The following is a 22,204-nucleotide window of genomic DNA, read 5'->3' as shown; positions in this document are numbered from 1 at the left end:
TCATGACTATTTTAGGTTTCAGAATTTTAGGTGCGACTGCACAATTCAGCTCAACAAGTTCAAGGAGCACGTACTCTTTCTCGCTGCTCCTCTTTCAACTTCTCTTTGATCACCATAACATAATCTTCATTGGAGACATTATCTTTATCCACCTCCCACAATTCTATTTTGATCATTCCTGATATTTTCTCTTCTATTTTTTTGTGCTTTCTAGTCCATCATCAGTCTTTAATTTTTGTGGACTAGTCACTAGCTAGTTATTCAGATTATATAGATGGTGACAAAATATAATAGTTGGGATATACGATAGAGTCTCTGATACATTTGCACGTACTTTCATCCTGTAATATTCCCATAGTATATGATAAGCAGTTTTATCATATGACCTGTATAGGAGAATAAATTATCACCTATTAGAGCACACAGAATTTTAATATCCCCTGTAACACAATACTTTGACAAAGAAGCAATTTTACATTCCAGTTGCAATTTATTTAATACTGAGTAATCATGTGACGCATGTGCACATGTAAACTAGCTCTAGGAACCAAGAACAGAATTTATGACAACGGTGCAATTTTTTGGATGATAGAAAACAGGTTTATCTCTCATTTTTATGCTGAGAAAACTGAAAATAAAAATGGCTGGCATTATAAGTGGGTAAAAGTATTTGTAAACAGACAGTCAGGCTGTAATTCTAGGGGCAACCCATCTGTCTGATGACATTTATAGAGCAGATTAGGCAAAATAGCAATAGCTCTGAATGGTTATTTGGCTACTTATTACTTTGTGTTAGTCACATACCAGATTCCCTCCCTCCCTCCCTCCCTCCTTCTAAATAAACATGAAATAACAGCCACATAAAATATATATTGAACCAGCTAGCACTTGTGGGAATTCAAAATACAGTGTGTATGAAATGGAAGCCAAATACAATAAGGAGTATCTTTAATGTACTTTCTCATTGAGAAAGACAAATGCTATCTTACAAAGTAATTTTAATTACTTGGGTATAGAAATTCTTCATCCCATTTTACTCTGAAGCAAAATTATATACATATGAATTAAAAACTGTTCAGAAATGCAAATGTTTAGTATGATGAATTGCTGTCAGATGTTTAGTGCACTTGAGGACAAGCATCCACTGTTATGATTATGCTATCATATCCTATTATTAAAGATTCCATTGGGGAAAAAAAATATAAATTATTTTCTTAGATAAACCACCCATATTAAGGCATCAATAGTATGGTGTAGAATTAAATTAGAATCTCATAAAATGAAATATGTTCTGTATTAGCAGCTTGACACTTAATTTGCCTCCAAATGAGTAGAGGAAATCAGAAATTAACCTGCCTTTGTTTTTCCAACCATAGCTTATTAGGTGTTAGAACAACTGCAATTACAGCAGGATAATAATGCACCCCCCCACCCCCGCACATGAGTAAGTACAGAAATGCGTCGCTTTGAGTTAATGAAACCTGTATGTTAGGACTTGTTTAGATTTTTCAGTACTCCTGTTGTACGTCTGCAGTATACAGTTCACAGCAGCATAAAATTTAAACTGCGTTATGCACTCCCATGGTAGTTTATAGTATACAATAAAATCACAACATACGTAGCAACCGTAAATAAGATAAATATGAAATAAAAATTACATTAATAAAAAAGCTAGCAGCATAAATAAACGAGCCTATTATTCCTCATCATGACAGCTTTTCAACAACATTCTTTCTTGGCAGCCTGTCCACCTCACAAAGCAAGGAAGGGTTATGTCTGAATTCAACAGAATTCATTAATTTTTTAAACATCTTTTCGTATGATGCAGTTCTACCCAGTGTTAGTAAATAGGCTATTGTAGCCTTAGTGTGCTTAGATATCGGAAGTCCTGTGCCCACCCTTTGCATTTCTGTTCAGCACTTCCCCTTGTCTGTATAAAAACCGTTCATGCTTGGAGACTGAATGTCGTATTCAGCAGATAGGAAGGACGAGGAAGTGCTATACCGAGCAGAGTACAAAAAAGCGCTATTTCTTCCAGGTGTTTTGACCCACACTGCATGCATGGTACAAGTTCTATAGATACCATCATCACCTCACTCCCCTTATTTATTTCTTTGCTGCCCATCTCGTGTCCGACAACTCTGGGCAGCTTACAAATAGTAAGAATAGCAAATCACTAAAACAGTTCAATATAAACACCTAAAAATACAAATACATATACAAAATATAGAGTATAAAATATAAAATTCCAGATGGGAATATCGTAACCTATATTGCATATATTGGTGGTTCTTACTGAGCAAGAGTGATAATACATGGGGTACAGTGTTAGCAATCAGTAACGTGAGTTAACATCTTACCTGCTCACTCGGCAAACAAACCTTATGTAATAGATGGTATAAAATATTTATTTGAAAATCTAAATATTTGTTTGTTTGTTTATTTATTTAAAAGATTTACATGGCCACCCTCCTTGTGGCATACAACTGTGGGTGGTTAACAATTAAAAAAACCAGAAGCAATAAAAACAATTCAGAAAGAAAAGAAAAATGTCAAGAAAAACCAAATGCTCAATCTATAACCATACCCATTCACCTCTACAATCCCTGGGCTCCAACCTTACTGTCCCAATGCTAAATAGTTAGCATTTCACTTTCTGTAAAGGTCTGTTGCATCTTTTCAACAAAGGAAAATTTGCTGCAGAATTATGGGATTCTAATTTTAAAAATTCTCTTCCACAGGTCAGCTTAAGATGTTTGGGACTTCTTTTACTTACCATCTATTTCATTAGGCACAATACACTATTTTGTTCTTCCTTACAGGATATATATCTCTACCTATGTAACAAACAGTAAGAATAGTTTGACCTTATATAACATTTATTCACATGGCACTTGATGAAGAATGCTGTCCTTTGTGAGCCAACCATACATTAGTAAGTAATAATGAATCAGTTGGTTTGGTTCAAATATAACAAGTATAACTAGCTGAACAGTCAATATATTGCAATTTGGTATAAAAAATGTGACGCTTGTTTTCTTCACTGTACTATTTAATGAAGGCTACCAAGGCAAATAAGCCCTTTCTTCAAACATGCCATGACTATATAGGAGTATTTTTTGGTTAACATGGAAGGAATTTCCTTCTGTTGAAGTGCATCTTAAATGGATCTAAAATGGTTTTAATCTCTATAAGGATAAATCCTATTGCTAATATTACTGCCTCTGTAAGATGAATAGAGAAATATAGTGGTACCAAACAGAGAAAACTCACCTAAAGAACACCAACAACTGGAGAGAATCCAAACAATCATTTTATTGTTTCCAAAGCTGGATGGTTACAGTGGTTATTCCAAATGACCACATTGTTAAAGTATAAGTGATGTTCAAGATGTGCATCAGGTGCTGAGAGTGTATTATGCTTACATATTCTTCCAGGACTGTACTCCTTAGCAAAGCAAAGAAAAAATGGCTTTTAAAAAAATAGAACTGAGGGAGGAAGGGAGAAGCTAAATCCCATCCATTACTTGGGATATTCCTAGGAACCCCCATGACTGGTGATCAATCAGTCAATATCTTATTACGGTCACAGACCAGAATTACAAATAAAATACAAATGTGTACAAATACAAAGAAAAATGCATTAAAATGAAACAAAACAAAACATGATAATATTAATGGTGGTATCATCAGTGGGCAATCAAAATCTGCCTAATTTTATAGAGAGTGTAACAAAATTTAGCTACATTCAGAGAAATTGAATCATACTGATCAGATAGCAATAACTGTACATAAAAAAGATAAGACCTTCCCAGGTATTTTATCAAATAGGGAGTTATAAAACAGGTCCGTGAGTCCTTACAGAAGGTACAGTATAGTGTACTGTCTTTAGTCTAATCTGTAGTTTTCTAGAGACAGTTCTTTAAAGCACACACACACACATCTCAGTAAATTTACATAGACATATGTTTGCTTTGTTTGAGCTGCTTAGAAGAGCTGGTGAGATAGCTTCAACATTTAATCAAGCTATTATTGATCTGAAGTTAAATAGTTTGGCCCAGTTAGAGTTGACCTTCTCATCAAAACTTCCTTCAAAAGAAAGGAAAAAGAAGCAATGCTTTTTTTGCATGTCCACACAAGCAGTCTTATGAATATCTGTTTATATCCTTAATATGTTCACTTGTAATATATTTTCTTAATTTTATGCATGGAGCAGTTGTTCTCAACTTGTTCATACATTTCAGTGATTAAGAATGTATATGACTGGGGAACTATTTAAGGGGAAAAGTTCAATATTACACTCTTGTGGTCATTTAGAAATGCAAAGGACATATTTTGGAGTTCGTTTTGTGTATTTTTGTGATTGTTTAAAAATTAAGAAAGCATATGATTTAGGTACCAAAACTTCGTTTATCTACTATAAGCATATTATCAATGCTGTACAGTTTTTTAAAAAGATTCTATCTAAAGTTGTCCCCCTTCCTGCTTGAAAACAGTATAGAATAGGAAGGACCTGAACAGCTGCCTTATACTCTGCTATTAAGAAAGGGATTCAGAACAGGCAAGAGTAGTGCTGTGTTTAAGGGAGAGGTTAGATGTGATGGAGAAACACATCTGGGTGCATTGATGTGTGGTACGTTCACTATCTATAAATTAAGAAACGGCTGTGAGAACATGCTGGATTAGTCACACTCTAGGAGATAGGAAATATGGCTGGATGAGGCTGTCTTGCACTGATTTTCTCATATGCAGTAAATGCCCCACCCATCTGATGAGGCCACAGATTGGTAAATGCCTACTTTCTAGATATGTGACAATATGGAATGTTTGTGTCCTGTAAGTAATAACTTGGGAAAAAGACTAACTTCAAAGTGAAAATGGACCAGCAATTTACTTGCAATTGACAGTAAGCTTTTACTTTCAGCCTGAAAGATCAAGAATCTTGCCTTTAAAAATAAGAGAGTAATCAGGAATTACCAATCTTGGAGAATGTCTGTTTCACTACAAAAGTCGGTTTGAGGATTTATGCTAATGCTCAGCCAAGTAAATTTAACGTTGTGCTGTCTTTGGCAATTTTTCAACCAATACAGAGCTACAGTGAATAACTTCAAATTAAGTTCATTTTTTCCTATAGTACAATAATTGCTTGTGCTGATGCTCTTATCTCTGTTTATGTATAATATAAATACAAACTTTGTTAAAATTGGCACGCTCTAGAAGCTTTTTTTAAACAACCAACCAACCAAACATTTTATTGGATTGATGAAAATTACTGTCAGGTTTGGAAAAGTCTGCACAGAGTGAATGACAGTCTTATGATTCTTTAAGCACAGATAGTCCTCATTTAGTGACCACAATTGGGACAGGCAACTCAGTCATTAAGCGAAGCAGTTGCTAAGTGAAAACATGACTGTGCTTATGATCTTACTTCAGCTTTCCTTTGGTTTGCAGACCTGCATAGGCCATAAATGTGAGGATTGGTCATAAAGTTACTTTTTCATCACCGTCATAACCACAAACGGTTGCTAAATGAGGCAGTCACTAAACAAAGACAGCCTGTAATGTCCCCAAAGGAAATACCAACTTCTTAGTACAAAACAGAGTTCTAGATCTGGGTAACAAAATAGGATTTAGTCAAATCTTACAAGATAGTCAGTAAAACAGTTTCAGGTGAGTGAGTTTTTGACACTAAGGTGGACCGACTTTATGAATTATAAAATACATATTAAGGATAGAATTGAAAGGTTATAGGTTGAGTCACTGATATCCTTACTCACATTTTACAAAGTTTGTGTCTATTTAACTTTTAATAGAAAACTACATGATTACTAATCCCATAAAATGATAACAGAAGTTCATTTGGCATTTTGAGTGTAGAAATGAAAAACATGCTAGGTAATGGATCTTGCCAGTCTTTATTAAAAACAATTATTGACTTTTCAATAATATCTTGACAGCATTCTTCACACTTACAGAATCTTAGTAGAAGCCTGCAATCACAGTGATATATTTAATGTTTGAGAAATAAGATTTAAAAATTTACAGGCACCATCTTTTCATTTATTTTCTTTTAATTCACAGGCTCACATTATAGCATGTAAAATTGTAATTAAAATAGAAATCCCAGAGGGCTGTTGTTTAATATTATGAACATGACTTATTTTATGTGTTGAAATGGAATAGATTCTGAAAAAAAGAAGATTGAAAATACATTGGAATTACAAAGCAGACTTTGAGGGCTTATGCATGCAGGGTAATCTGAGATCCTTTGTGGGCATCTGGCCAGGATAAAGAATGTTTTTGCTGCTTTAGTAATATGTAACACTAGTGAAGAAGCTTAAACTCGTTGAAATAATAAATCTGGCTTAGCTAATGCTGCTTCATAATTGTGCTAAAAATAGGGGTGTTATTATTTATTTATTTATTTATCATATTTATATTATATATTATTAAATATGGTTAATTTTGTAAAAGGAAAAAGTTACAATAAGGCCATTTAAATTATTGTAAAATTAATCAATTGAAATGGAGCAGAATTTAATGAAAACAGTATTTTTGTTTCTTCATGGTTTATATAGTTTTCATCCCTGCCTTCACCTCAAAAAAGCCCTTAGCAAAAGGAAAAAAAAGAAAAACTTAGAGTGACTACAGAATTATAAACTGTGATATAAATGGACATAAGTAGATTAATGGAAGGAGTTTGCAAAGTATTGATGTGAAATTGATAACAGTAACATCTACAGCCATGAGAGTCAGGACAATTCTTGGTTGAGTTCTTAAATTCATTTGCCAGTCACTATAATATGATACCTAAGTATTGTTATAAAGCTGCTTTTAGGTGTTCTCCCTTTAATGGCTAAATCTGACCACTTCATTCTACATAAAATGTCCTGTGAAAGCAGTAAGAGGGCTAAAATTTGATTTTCTTACTTTGCTTGTTATATAATTATGTTAAACACCTTCAGAATTTGACTGGTTATACATAGTCAAGAAGCTGATTCTTACCAATACAGTAATCAGTTTTCTATGATTTACAAAGGACTACTTTGTAAATAATAATAATCATCATAATAATCATAATAATCATAATAATTTCATTGCATAACAGTGGCTCATTGTTGGGTTATCAATTCTCTACCTGGCTGTTGTGCAGTCAATTTTCTTTTTAAAAAAAGCTTTAAACAAAAATAGTTCATGGCTTTTTAAAAACTGAGTACACCATATTGCCAGAGTATTTACTGGATAAAAGGTCTGCCTTTGATGAGGTTTTGTCATACGCACCCTGTGAAGTTTCATGTACTTAAGCCCTTATTTCAGAGGCTTTGTTTTCTTTGTTGGGCTGTTTATTTTCTTTTCTTCCTATGCAGTTCTCTAGCCTCACTCTGGCAACTGTTGCTCTGCATGAGTTACATTCCTCTGGGGCCGTAGGTCTCCTGATTCTTCTAGTTGATTTGGTTCCTGCCTACGTGATTAGGCCATGGCTCCGATTTGGTTTTTGCCAAGGAGCCTAATTGCTTGTTAAATATCTTAAACGTGAGGCTTTCAATGCGTTTTTAACCTCATTAGTGCAGAGCTCTACTTTACTCCATGGGCATTATTTGAATCATCATTTGTTCTTACTCTTGGCTTGAAGCTGATTTATGCATTGTTTCTACACTAAAAGACTTTAGATCATGACTGGTATCTAGAAGGGATTCAGTACTCTCTGCCTTTGCCACTAATTTTCCACACACCCCTGCCCCATCCCTTTGAAACCATTTCAAGAACCAGTGGCAAAGAAAAGAACAACTGCCCTCTCACCCAGGGTTCCCCAGAGTGGTGAATATTGATCCCCAAGGGTTGATGGGACTATCCAAGGGGTTGATGTTGTTGTTCTTATCCATAGTACTATTAGGTAAAGTAGTATTTATTAAATTATTTTCATATAATAAATGTTATATGAATGAACAATCTGAAACTTCATGAATGAGTCAATGACCTGAAGAGTTTGGGGACCATTGCTCTAAGTGCACATTGCTTAAGGCAGTATCATGTATGACTTAAGTGTGAAAGTGTGTCATTTAGATCTGGCCAAAAAATTAAAGGCCTTTGTGACAGGATAATTGTCATATAATTTGCCTATTTTCTACCGATTTTCATTCATCTATTATGTATATATATTTATTTGCATAAGAAATCTACGCATGTCAGCTTTTCACTGTACTAGTAAGATGTGCTTACTTCTGACCTGAGACTATGGTGTATAATTAAGTTAATTGCAGGGAAGAGTACAAATATCAGGGACAAATAATAGTCAAGCTTCCACTGCAAATACCTGCTTTTGTAGATTAATATACCAACCAAGCAGTGTAAGTATTTGAAAAAGCAGAAGTATACATCAGAATAAAGAAACAAGTGTGTAGATTCCTTATGCAAACAAATGAGAAAAGAGCAAGTAGTTGCATGCCACTTACAAACAGTGTATTTCTGCAGATGCATAGCAGAGCCACTCTTGAGGGTAAGTCTTCATGATTAATGGTGTTTATTCTTGACAGAAGCCTCCTTTATTTATCTCCAATACAGTTTAGTGATTTTATCAGTCACCCTGAATGAAAAATATTCAGTCATACCAATATTGCAGTGTAAATTGAGTAGAGTCACTTTTTATTATATCTTTCACCCTTATCATCTGCACAGTAATTTTCTAGCAAGGGTTTTGATATAGAAAGGCAGGATTTAGCTGTACTTGACAGAAAGCCTCTTCAATTTCTCCTAAAAGTTCAGACTGCTGTTAGAAATGTATGTATGAAAAAAAAAAGTCTCCACTCTTATCCAAGCAATTTCAGGATTTGAAAGAATGAAGAAGATAAAATGCAGAAACATAGATAGGAGAAATGCTGTTAATTTGGAAATAACTAGTAGTTATGAAATCAATAGTGGAACTGTTTCTAATGTTCAAATGTGCCTCATAGACAGGGTTTTCTTGTTTGTGTTGTCTTTTATATGTTACATTTGCATGCTTACATATACTTCCTTCTTTTAATCCATTCACATTCCACTCTAGTTATCATCTAGGCAGCATTCATCTAAGGTGTAATTTACAGAGCTGGAGATTCTAATGACCACAGGCAATCCACTAGCTCAGTTAGCAGCTAGCGAGTTTTCCCAAAATGACTTTTTCTCTTACAGTCCATCAGTTGAAGGGCGTTTTAAATGCTGATTAAATTAATGTAGTTTATAAAGGCTAAGAAAATGTGTAACATTTCTTTGACCCTTTGTGTTTTAGAAATATGGTATTAGTAATATCTTGATAAGCTATTTAAACACAGTAAGAAGTTTCACACATAAAACAATGCACTCACATATTTCATTAATAAAAGACTCCGCAGAAACAAATTTCAGTGTATATTCAATAAATTGCAAGAACTGTGAAACCTTAATATAACACCCATTTGGCAGACTTTGGATGCAGTGGATGAAATTTCTACCTAGAGTCCTCCCAAGGTAACGGACATTTCCATTGTGTCCAAAGTAGTCTAGACAAGTCACTTTTTTTTTTTCTTTTTAATCCATTAACTTTACCTTCTTTGTGGTGATCTACATAATCTGCATGACTTCCCACAATTAAAGCAAATGATGTTATTTGCACTGTGTTACATCATCTGTGTAATGACTAAATGACAAAATGATGACATTTGTATCAGTTTCTGTCAGTTGCAGTTGAAGTAAATTGGCACAAATGATGTCAGTTGTATCATTTGCATGATAGCATCATGATGCAAATAAAGTATATTGATTGAATGACATGATTTTTGCATTTAATGAACAGTTTCCCCCTTCTTCCCGCCATGGCCTACTGAAGTTTCAATAAACATGCAGCTCTTAAACTCACATTAAGAAAGAAACTTGTAAGCCTATAAAGATAAGGCTGTGGTGTACTGCATAAGTGCTGTGAAATTTTAACACACTAGGGGACAGGTGAGCAAACACAGGATTTCCTGATGACCCAAATCAGCATGATTTCTTATGGAAATGGAAAGAAATACAGTCTCTTAAAAGTACAGAAAGGGATAGCAGATGTAACACCTAGAGAGGGAGAACAGAGCTCTTCCCATTTTAAAAATGGGGGAGAGGAACAAACAAGTAAACAAAAAAATGCTTTGCCAACTTGCATAATGTCATGCATAATTTCCATGCAGTTTCCAGCCCACTAAAATATGTTTTAAAAGGGAGGCAGCTTTCTGCCAGAAAAAAACTTGACAGCTCTTGCACCAATAAGTAGCAAACACAAATTAGTCCAATTGTTCTCAGTTCAGTACATTAAACATTTGAGACTTTGGCATCTCCTAACTTGAACTCAACTGTTGAAAAGTAAATTCTCATAAATACAAACTGTCCATTACCAATTCATTACCAATTCTTATCCAGCTCCAAGGAACTTAAAATTGTTTACACGTAGTTTCCCAACAATTTATAGGAATAGATATGTTTAGGTCCTAAAATAGGCTTTTATAAGACAAATTTAGACTATGGCTTTTATATCAAAAAGATCCAAGTTATAAAAAATCTGCAGTGGTACTTAAATCTTCCTGGAAAAAAGGGATTAATTTTTTTTCAAAATGGAGTTTCTGCATTCACATAAACTACATTGATCTGATTGACCCAGAATTTAGCAAGTTTAAATGATATAAATTTGAGTCAGAGAGTTAAATATGTACTTAAGTCTCTCCTGTTAAACTCTTAAGTGTTCCTTTTGCAAGGGTGATAGAAGGGGACAAAAAGTGTTCCTCCAAAATCTGATTTCAATTATGGCATTTGTAAGTATTCTTCAAGGGGGATGCGGTGGCGCTGCGGGTTAAACCGCTGAGCTGTCGATCGGAAGGTCGGCGGTTCGAAACCGCGCGGCGGGGTGAGCTCCCGTTGCTCGTCCCAGCTCCTGCACACCAAGCAGTTTGAAAACATGCAAATGTGAGTAGATTAATTGGTACCGCTTCGGCGGGAAGGTAACGGCGTTCCGTGAGTCATGCTGGCCACATGACCCGGAAGTGTCCTATGGACAACACCGGCTCCAAGGCTTTGAAACGGAGATGAGCACCGCCCCCTAGAGTCGGACACGACTGGACTTTACGTCAAGGGAAACCTTTACCTTTACTAAGTATTCTTCACCGGAATTCAATATTATTGGTGTTCATGTCATCTGTGTGATTATGAAGCATAGGCATGGTTGATGGACTAGGGATTTTAAAAGAGTGAAGAGATCATGCAAGAAGTTAATTCATATAGAATCTGTAGGGGAAAAAGCACATTGTTGTACAAGGTAGTCAGGTAAAAGAGTTTGGAGCAGAATCATCTGGAATCAGTGATCTGGAGGACATGTGATAAATCAGATTAACCCAGAGAATGGGATTAGAAAAAGCAGTGGAGGATTCTTAATATGCTAGATGAGAGAATGAAAAGCTAGAAACAGAACAAGACAGGGGAAATCATCCTATGATCAGTTGCCTAAGACACTGTGGTTGTACTATATCTTGTATAGTACAGAAACTAAAAAGAAATGTGTATTATTTTGTGCATTACAAATGTTTACATCTGTAAAGACTGTAATAGAGAAGGAATGTGTTGTATATGAGTCCAGAACCATATCCCAGACAATTTATTAGTTATTTCTCTTACTATTATTGCAAACATTTGAAAGAAGCTCATACAGTGATGAGACTGGCTACCCTTATACTTAATTTTATAAATAAAACTGGAATATATTTCTTTTGCCTCTTGGTTTTCCAGCTCTTTTATCCATTTGCTGAAGTCATGTATATAATATTCTTTCTGCAAGTGTTCAGGGTAACAAAATGTTTTAGTAGAAAGCTGGACTTTTACTTGAACAAAAGTCCCCAGAGTTTTTAAGCCACAAAACATTTCATTCAGTTGTAAACACCAAGCAAAGACTCTAGATACTGCTAATGCATAATTTTGTATTGAGTCAATCTTTGGTATATGATATTCTTTATTGCTGGTTAAAGATTTATTTGTATTGCATCAGAATCTAAAAACTGAGAAATATCAACTAGCACTCTCTTCTTTCAAGAGAAAGTATGTGCTCTTTCATATATGTGGCTTTATATGAGAGAGCTATCCAGGAACTGGATCATTTCTGCAGATGTAAATCTTCCCTACTCTGCTCTGTAGATGTATGTGAGCTTGTTTCCTGCTTAGTTAAGTCAAAAGTTATTTCTAATTTTATTCATATGGTTCTTATGGCCTAGACTTTTACCATAATTTCTCTCTCTACATAATTAACCATAATCTGCCAGAATGCACTTGTAGATCAGCTTTCTCCCAAGTTAAATAACACTTTTCCAGTTCAAACTTCAACAGTACTTGGAACAAGAATTGCCAGATGTACAAGCTGGATTTAGAAGAGGGAAGGGCACCCAAGTTTATGCTGCTAACATTTGGTTGATAATAGAAAAGGCAGGGGAGTTCCAAAATATTCCAATTTTGTTTTATTCATTATACTAAGGCTTTTGATTGTGTAGACCACAATGAATCATGGATATCCCTTAAAATATAGCCATGTCTTTAAGGATATCCACAATTTGTTGTGATCCACACAGTTCAGGCCACTATATCTGCTGGTGAAAAATGTTTATGATGACCAGGAAAAAAAAATGGAATATGGAACAAATGGTTCAAAATTGAAAAAGGTGTGCACCAAGGTTGTATACTGTCCTTTTATTTGTTTATTTATTTGTTTATTTATTTAACTTATATGCAAAATAGAGGGACGCGGTGGCGCTGCGGGTTAAACCGCTGAGCTGTCGATCGGAAGGTCGGCGGTTCGAAACCGCGCAACGGGGTGAGCTCCCGTTGTTAATCCCAGCTCCTGCTCACCTAACAGTTCGAAAACATGCAAATGTGAGTAGATCAATAGGTACCGCTTCGGCGGGAAGGTAACGGCGTTCCGTGTCATGCTGGCCACATGACCCGGAAGTGTCTACGGACAACGCCGGCTCTAACGGCTTAGAAACGGAGATGAGCACCGCCCCCTAGAGTCGGACACGACTGGACTTTACGTCAAGGGAAACCTTTACCTTTACCTATATGCAAAATATAGCATGATAAATGCTGGCCTAGAAGAAATAGAAATTAAAACTGCTGGAAGAAGCAATTACCTCAGATAGACTTAAGATTCTACTTTGATGTCTGGAAACAGGGAAGGCTTAAAGAATCCATTTTTGAAGGTGAGAGAATAAGGAGCAAAAGCTGGTTTGCTATTCAATACTGAACAAACAAAAACCAATCTTTAAATTTTGTCAATGGGCAATACCAACCCAGTGCAAATAAGTTGAAGTGGTAACAGACCACCAGAAACGCTCAGTGAATAAAAATTGATGCCTTTGATTTTGGTGGTAGAGGAATTGTTGAGAATACCTTGGATAGCAAGAAGAACAAATTATTCAATATTAGATGAAGTAAAACTGGATTGCTCATTGGAAACTTTAATAATGAGGCTAAAGCTTAAGTATTTTGGACATACAATGAGAAGGCAAGAGTCCACAAAGAACCTGTTGGAAAAAATTGAAGACAGTTGACAAAGGCTAATGGAAGACAAGGTATCTATACTGATGACACAAACAGGAGCTTACAAGAACTCAAAGAAGCAATTACTGACAAAGAATCCCTGACAAAATAACGTCCATCAGATCACTGAACAACAAGAAATCTTTAAGCCTCTTGTTTATATAAATAAACCATGTATTTCTTCACTATTCTTTGTCTCATCAGATATAGCTTCTGCAACCAGACAAATTTATGTTTACGACTCTGCAGATTTAATTCTTTCACTATTCAGTCTGTCAGAGATGTAGCAAATTTTGGCATGTACTAAGTACTATGCTCAGAAGAATAAGTGCTTAATGAAGGGAAAAGAATGAAGTTGGGAATAGTAAGTATGGAAGTAAAACAGGAGACTGTTTGGGAAAATGAAAACTGTACTCAGCCAGTTTTCTTTTGAGAAACTTGATAAGATGTACATGAACCAAATGTTTGACATCATATTAATGTAATTAACAGTGTGGCATCAGGAATACTCAACACACAGAATGTTGAATCCTGACATAGCCTTTATGGCTGTTATCCCATCATATTAATATGAATTCAGGTTGTAGAGGGTGGGGCTGCCTGTCCCTGGGGACCCAGAATAGATTCAGTAGAACCTAGAGATGTGGAACACGTTCCTCTTTCCAAAGCATGAGGATGAGGTTTTCCAATACGCTAGATTTCATTCTACTTTCCCCCTTTCAAAAAGATCATATTATTAGGTGTTCAAGCCTGAAACTAAATGTAACTATTGATGGGAGTAAATGACAAAAATGATTCTTACCAGTGCAATTATACTGATTTCTCTATCATTGACTTTTAGCATGTTAATTTGAAAATAATTTTTCCACAAACATGATATAAAGGTCCTGGTGCTTTTTCCTCAAAAGAAAGCAAACTGATTTCAGTGAACCCCACAAAGTTTTAGTTTGATAGTCTCATCCAGTTTACAGTTATTTCTGTCTTGGAGCACCTGGATGAATCACATTAAAGGTATGAATGAATCATGCTTGTATTATGAGTATGAACTAATCCTTCTTTTCCTTACCAATAATTAATCCTAAATCTTCAGGCAAGATATGTCATATTTTGCTAAGGTACACAGCAAATGTGATAACAATGAGTATAGCTTTTTCTTAAAATGGTACAAGAGAATATTCATTTTAATTCAGTCTCTTTGCTGATTAATGCAAGAAACTCACCACTGTTTTGTCTTTAAATGTGTACGAATGGTCTTTTCACCTACCAAACTACCCACCTCTTAAAAATAATTTTTAAAACCCAAGATGATCAAAGGCATTTGCTGCCCTCTTAGGTTCTTTCGGCTGTGGCCTATGACTTTAATGTTTCTGTGCTAAATTAATGGGAGCAAATGGGGCAAAAAAGCATTAAGCTAAGGTCAGCCAGTTGAGGTATTCCACATCCATGACACGTTTAATCACAGTTTTCACCAGAAAATGAACAAATTGGCTAAAGTCAAAAAGCTTAACTTTCTTAACTCTCTCTATTCAGCTTTGTAGTACTGCAAAGTATTCTGTCCCCACAGGATCATGTCACTGAAGCATGGGGACAAGAGCTCTCGCCTGGCAGGGTGTTCCTTTTTGAAGCGTTCTTCAAAATGTTTGGCTGACACCTGGATTTAGGGCTTTACTCTTCTTTTCTTACAGTTACACAATACGAAATTTTGTTTTAAAAAGGCTCTTCTTGCTTAGCAATAGTTAATTACAAGGCCGTTATGCTACTTCTACAACAGATGTCTTTTCTCTGCCAAATATATAAATAACATAACATCCATGGATGCTACATTAGCAAATTGTGAAATTTCTCAGTTAAATAAAGCATGCCTAAAAGAAGTCTTGCCTAAAAGCAAACTGAAAGCTAGATAGAAAATGTTTCTTATAACTGCAGATCAACTTTAATAAATAAAATAAGTTAACAGGTCAAGAAAGAGAAGCATGTTTATGTTGCTCTTCAGCTGAAAAACCTCCAAGAGCAACAAATATCTTCGGTAAAAAAGAAAAAAGAAAGAAACAATGGTGGAATAGGGCTGATGGTCAGAACCGAATTTCAAGGCATTGAGAAGACGTATCTGACAGGGACAGTGATAGTTTTGCTGCCAGCTACCAGGCAAATATTGCTCATAACAGCACCTTTCCGCCCTCTTTTTCTTAGGAGACATGGAGAGTTATCCAGGGATGAACAACCATAGAGACCATTTTTACCATTAAAGTACTTTATCTTTTCTGTATACAGAGTACTTATGTGTAAATAAAGGTGAATAGCATCACAGCATCATAAGCAAATTTCCGTTTTCTTGATGTCACAGTGGGGCTATGATTCGCTATTTTAAACTGTGGAAGTAATTTTTCAGAGTGTTTTTACTGGGTTTGCTTATTAATTTGGTTTTCAGTGCTGTCATATTTATAATGTAGAAGTAAAGCATGGAATGATAGCAGAGCTGTCCAAAGCATGCCCTTGTAGGACTATTTAGTTTTAGTCCAGACTCTAAACTTATCTATATGTGTAATTGAAAATGGATCATTAAAAAAAAAACATAAAATACTTCCTCTCCACTGACTTACCATTTAAATACTGTGTATGGTACAATAGAAAATAATCCAACTGGGTAACGGATTCTTTAAACTTTTCTTGGAGAAGAGAAGCCAAATTTATAATATCTGTTTGCTTATTACAGCTCTCTGCACTGCCTATATCACAAATATCCCAGGTGGCTTACAGCTATAAAATAATACTGGGTTGGTGGTACAGTATATGACAGGCAGGAGTTGGGAGTTTTAGGATGGTATTGATGGTTGGAAATTTTTTGTTGGGTTGCAAACCCTTTGGCTGACCCAGGAGTGAGAAACCAGAGTGGAAGCAGCCAGCAGGTGTGAGCTCTGGTGGAACACAACAACTTGATGGTAGCTTCTGAGGCACCTGGCAGCTTGGAGGAAACTGAGGGCTGTCCATCTGTTTGGAGATTTTTGGCTCCTGGAATAACCAGAGCAGCAGTGAAACCAGTGGTGGAGTAAGACTTTCAGCATTTGTTTTCTTCCTTGAGGAGCCACCAATCAGCTTGTAGAGGTTCTTGGAAGACATGGTGCCAGCAGTAGCAGTCCCTTCCTTTCTTACTCATTTAGCTGCAGACACATACATGGCCAGGCTTGTGTTTCAAGAAGATTCCAGGCTCTGGAGCAGGCAGTTGGACCAGGTTTCAGTAAGACTGTTAAATGGATGCTGGTGCTCAGGAGCTGGCACAAGATGGCAGTGGGAGCAGGAGCGGGGCCGGTGGTCTTGAGAGTGGACTATTCTGCATCTTGCAGCTGTTAATTCAATTGACCACTTGGAGCAGTGGTGTAGAGCAGTGTTTCTCAACCTTAGCAACTGTAAGATATGTGGACTTAACTCCCAGAATGGCCTTTTTGTCGAATTGGGGGGTGGGGGTGGGGTGTTGTCTGTCAGGTAAAAGATCCAAGAGTATCTTGCCATACTTCAAAAAAATTGACTTGAACCTGGGCCTTAAAATTGTGAAAATTATTTCAAGAAGGATTAAGTTCAAGAAGTTTAGTCTGAATCTGATTCTAAATAAGATAAAATATTTGTACAATCAGTTATGCTGCTTGACTAGCATGTATTGTTTGATTTTTAATCCTGCCTCAGTCCCCATACGTCCTCCAGATCTGCTTTGGAGAGTTGGGCCTTCAGGGATAGATTTCCAGGGAGAATTGAAGGGGTGGAGGAAAACACCGAGAAGTTCCATTGCACAAATGGAAGTGGGCTCACTTAAAATTAAATATATCCTATTTTTTTAACCATTTGATCATAACTATAGATAGAACTTTAAAAGTAGGGAAGCTGTATTTACCTAAAAAGGCAAATAAATTTCCCATTTTATCCTTTCTCTTACAGGCCTTCTGCTCTATCAAGCAGTCCAACTTATTCAGAGTTACCATTCATCAGAATATCCCCCCACAGAAATCCAGCTGCAGCATCAGAATCTCCCTTTAGTCCACCTCATCCATACATTAACCCTTACATGGATTATATCCGATCACTGCATAGCAGCCCTTCTCTGTCTATGATCTCAGCTGCTCGGGGACTGAGCCCTACAGATGGTGAGTTAAAACCTGGCTTCCTGTTTGCTGTTGTAGTTGCATTTTTTATGCTGGTCTATGACGGTAATAAAGATTGATATGATTTGATAGTTGCATTAATTTTCTCCAAGCAATTCTTCCTATCAACTGCAGATTTGTTACATAATTACTACACCATAATTGTTTTAGTATTTTATCATCTTAAAGCCATTCATTTATACATTTCATTTTAGTGGTTTAAAAACAGAAGTATATCTATTGATTCAAAAACCTGTGGTTGTAAACTGAAATATCGATATGCCTTTCAACCTGCTCAGATAAAATGAGAAATGTAATGAGAAATTCTTGAAGATACCAAGACAAGACTGGTTTATGGCACAATGCCATAAGAAGTGAGAATTTTTTTACCTACTTTTCATAATATTTCAGTAATTTGAAAAAAAAAATCAGTTCTTCTCAAGTTGAATTGTTTTGGGGAGGTGATGTAAGAAGAGGTTTAGGAAAGTAGCATGCCACTTTTTTAATCATGAAGGAATCAATCAATCAATCAATCAATCTAATCCTTCTAAATTTAATTGTGTCTAGATGACAGTGAAATCAATAAAAGTTATGACAAATTAATCCCATTTGCTTCACAAGGTCTTTTTCTGTAGTATTGATGGCTATAGTTGCAGAAAAGACAGCTACCTGAAGACAACTGTAATAGTCACTAAAAAAATCCTGAACTGGGTGTTTTGATGGGAGTGTAAAGAAGCTGGCTTTGGATTCCCTGCGTATATACCGTAATTCCATTCCCCTCCATGGATTCAGTACGAAAATGGGAAGTGCATTATTACTGGGTTGGTCGGTCAGTCTATCTGTCATCTATCTATCTTCTGCCCTAGTCTGAATAGGCTGGGAGACCTTGTATGGTAGACAATACACCACAGGATTCAATCCTGGCCCAATTATGATTGTTCTTGTGGTAAAGTTAGAAATCCTTTTATCAGTACCATCTATTCTTTAAATGTCCTGAGGAAAAATGATTGTTGTTGTTGTTGTTGTATTGTTTTGACTCAGCCCATCCATCTTTTTAATGATTCTATACAAAAAACATCAGGGACCACAAGGACAGTTTTATTGCCCATCTGATTTGCAGATTTCACATATTCTGAGCACATATTTCTTCATTAGGAAAAATATTCAGTATTACACACTTGAAAATCCAAACCACATGCTGAATATATTCATAAAAAATTAATAACTGTAACAAGTCCTTCTGTGAAAATCTTTCTTGTATCAATTCATTACATAAATAGAGTAGATTACCAAGATTGTTTGCTGGAAATTAATGGTTCCTAATACGAATCAGTAATAAGATCAAAAATATTCATTGTTGGGTAACTAAAAGGTTAATTCAGTTTGTGAAAGCAAATCCTTATAAACCTTCTCAAAGTAAAATAACATTTACACATCGTGGAGGAAAAAAAGATGACGGATGTTATCTGGGTTCACAGATAACATTAAATCATAAATCATGGGTTAGAAGATATAATGGCTGGTTTCCCATGTCATGCTAAGCCAAAATGAAACAATGTGTGAATCACATTTACTAGAAATGTACTAGAAATTTCATCTCCAGCATATGCATATTCATTTTTTGATGTTGCTGCTGTGTTAAATGAACAGGAATATAACTGCAGTTTAAATGTTCCCTAATGGTAATTGCTGCTAAATTGAGTTATAATGGATCAAATTATGTAGGTGGTGTGCACAGAAGACAACTAAACTATTTTAATTAAGGGAAAAGTCATTCACAGCACTGAACAAAATGGCAGGTTTACAAAACAGACATTCTCCCTTTAGCTGAATTTGAAAAATGAGTTGTTCTCACTGCCTAATAGATAAAACTGAACTAATTAATCCTCACTTATAAAAGCATATAGTTAGTCCATTCTGTAGCAATGCTGGTTCTTATGAGAATAAGTTTCAGTGACCTGTTGTTAATCCTAGTTTATATTATATACGCAGCAGGGCATTAGTAATAGTGATAGAAGAAAGTTTATTGCTTAAAGCATTTGTTAATACCCCAAAAGCTATATTAAGAATCCCATAAATAATTGTATGAATTATAGAAGGTCATAAGTGTATGACCTTATCTAGCAATTTTTCAAAAATACTTTCTAGATACCAGTTACATTAACTATAGTTATTAAATGTGGTCTCTGTAATTTCTTATACTTTTACATTTTTGTTTTTATATAGGAACTGTATAATTTAAATAATTTAATTATTATCTGGCTTTGGGCACTGTGAAGGCTTTTTGTTAAATCAGATACCATTATGTTAATATATATATAACATATATACTTATATGTTAAGTATATATCTTAACATGAATATATGAATATATTAAAGAAACTAGTAATATATATTTGGAGCCAGATCAGGAGAAAGAAACTTGGAATTACAAAATTAAAGTCCAAAACAATGAAGTTTAATGAATTCATGGTCTCTTTTTCAGCCTTTTGATCATTTGCTTTTAGGATACTCAATGTAGTCTTAGTCATAATGAAAATTTCTATAATCAGAGTAAATAAAATTGCTTTTGAAAAGAGTAGCCCAGTTATTATATAATAATATGAAGATACACTATTTAAATCTCCAGTTGAATTGTTTTCATGCTTTGTGTATAAAATGAATTGACACACAGGAGCCAATTACTATCATATTTGCGAATGGTCACTAACCAAGGTAGTTGCTAAATGCAGAGTGGCTGTAATAATAATTTTTAAAAAATGGAACCATCAACTATTTGGATTCTGGATGCTACATTTTTGGAATACTGTGAAAGCCTGTTCAGTGTATGATAAAAGGGTTGAACTAATAGACAAAGAGAGCCAGTCTAGTATAGCGGTTAAAGTCATCAGGCTAGAAACTGGGAGTCTGTGAGTTCTAGTCCCACCTTAGGCATGAAGCCTGCTGGGTGACCTTGGGCCAGTCACTCTGTTTCAGCCCTAGGAAGCAGGCAATGGCAAACCACTTCTGAAAACTTGCCAAGAAAACTCTAAGAACTAGTCGAGGCAGTTGCCAAGAACAAAGAATGACCTGAATGTGCACATGCACACACATGCATACGCGCACACAGGAACACATACATACAAAGAAAGGGTAACTAATAGGGAGTTTTTACCTAGGTAAGATTTTTGCCATAGGCATCATGTGTTCCTTGCATCTTGTACCAGTCAGCAACCTGGTTGCTGGGTTTTAAAAAAATTACAATTTCTACAATTCTTCCCCTGCAAAGTATGGCGCAATACTCAAAAGATGTAACCAAAGCATGGATAATTGTCACTAAGTCGGTGGTAGGGTCACAGTTGATGCATATCCTTGATTGTGCAGATGTACTCCTTGCCACAACCACCATCTGCAAATCCAGTGATTGATCAGGATGCTGACTGAGCTCTGTGAGAGGAATGAGATCACTTAGGGGAGATAGTGTCAACTGAACACATCTGAATATGAATCACTTGAGGTCAATTCACACCCTAAAAATAAGGCTTCTTTAACTTTAAGCTAGAATTACCCAGTTTCTGCTTACCAGAGAACTTAGGGGTAATAAAAATCAGGATTGTCATGCTACAGCACATGCGTTACAGAACGTGGAAGAAGAGTAGGGAGATGTTCATTCAGAAATCAGTCCTTATTACAATGGTTCGTTTATAGACTTGTAGTAAAACTAGCTCCTTATCTATGTACTCCTAAAGTGTACAATCTAAAAGTGAAGGCTGCTCTTCTTTAAATCTGAAGTTTCTTTCAGTAGGAGAATATTAGACATGTCTTTTAACATTATATTCTCTGTTCATGCCTTTGCAGTAACCCCAAACTTACTTTTGAATATTTTCAGGTAATATTATTGTTAGTTAATTCAGACACTTATTTCTGAAAGCTTAGGAAGTATTTTTAAGTGTGTCTGGAAAAAAATGCTGTTGTCTAATACTATAAAGCTTCAAAATCAATGATTTCTTGTAATGATTTTAGCCCCAATGGGTTTATTAACCATTTTATTGATAAATTACAATATTAGTGAAATGGTATAAGGAATATTTTGTGCTGAAAACCATTAAACATACTTGATTCACATTCAGAAATATATAAAAGGGTTTTTTTGCCTTCTAGCTAGGGTTAAAAATTGTTTCATAAATGTAACACTACTTATATGTATAAACAAATAATCACCCATATAAAGCCATATATATCTTAGAACTTGGATAGCTGATCGAGTGCTTGCACCAGACATATTTGCTCATCAGTGAAGGCCTAGTGCCTCTTTGCTAATTTGCTATTAACTTATTAGAAATTAATTTTAAAAATTCCTAACCGTACTGGGATTGCAGGTTAAAAATTATGTAAATAAAAAGACTCTTAAAGAGATGAACCATATTAAAAACTGACAAAGGCTTGTCCTTTTGACTGTTGTTCAGAAACTGTTGTTATTTAGAATATAGTATGTATTTTTTGCTTTTCGACTAGTTTATTTATTTATTTATTGCT

General features: G+C 35.4%; 1 protein-coding gene across 1 annotated transcript in view; it reads left to right on the top strand.

Annotated features, from left to right (window-relative positions):
• GLI3 (GLI family zinc finger 3) overlaps positions 1-22,204 on the top strand; it is a 268,366-nt gene that overhangs the window by 143,082 nt on the left and 103,080 nt on the right. The window contains exons 5-7 of the mRNA XM_063304165.1: positions 17,487-17,692; positions 20,269-20,275; positions 20,866-20,872. Of these exons, the coding sequence (XP_063160235.1) occupies positions 17,487-17,692; positions 20,269-20,275; positions 20,866-20,872 (220 nt within the window). The remainder of the gene's footprint in view (positions 1-17,486; positions 17,693-20,268; positions 20,276-20,865; positions 20,873-22,204) is intronic.

Source organism: Candoia aspera, chromosome 4 (genome assembly GCF_035149785.1).
Source record: "Candoia aspera isolate rCanAsp1 chromosome 4, rCanAsp1.hap2, whole genome shotgun sequence".
In the NCBI taxonomy this organism is placed as follows: Eukaryota; Metazoa; Chordata; class Lepidosauria; order Squamata; family Boidae; genus Candoia; species Candoia aspera.
Note: the sequence above shows the minus strand (reverse complement) of the source record. Positions and strands in the feature narration are given on the sequence as shown.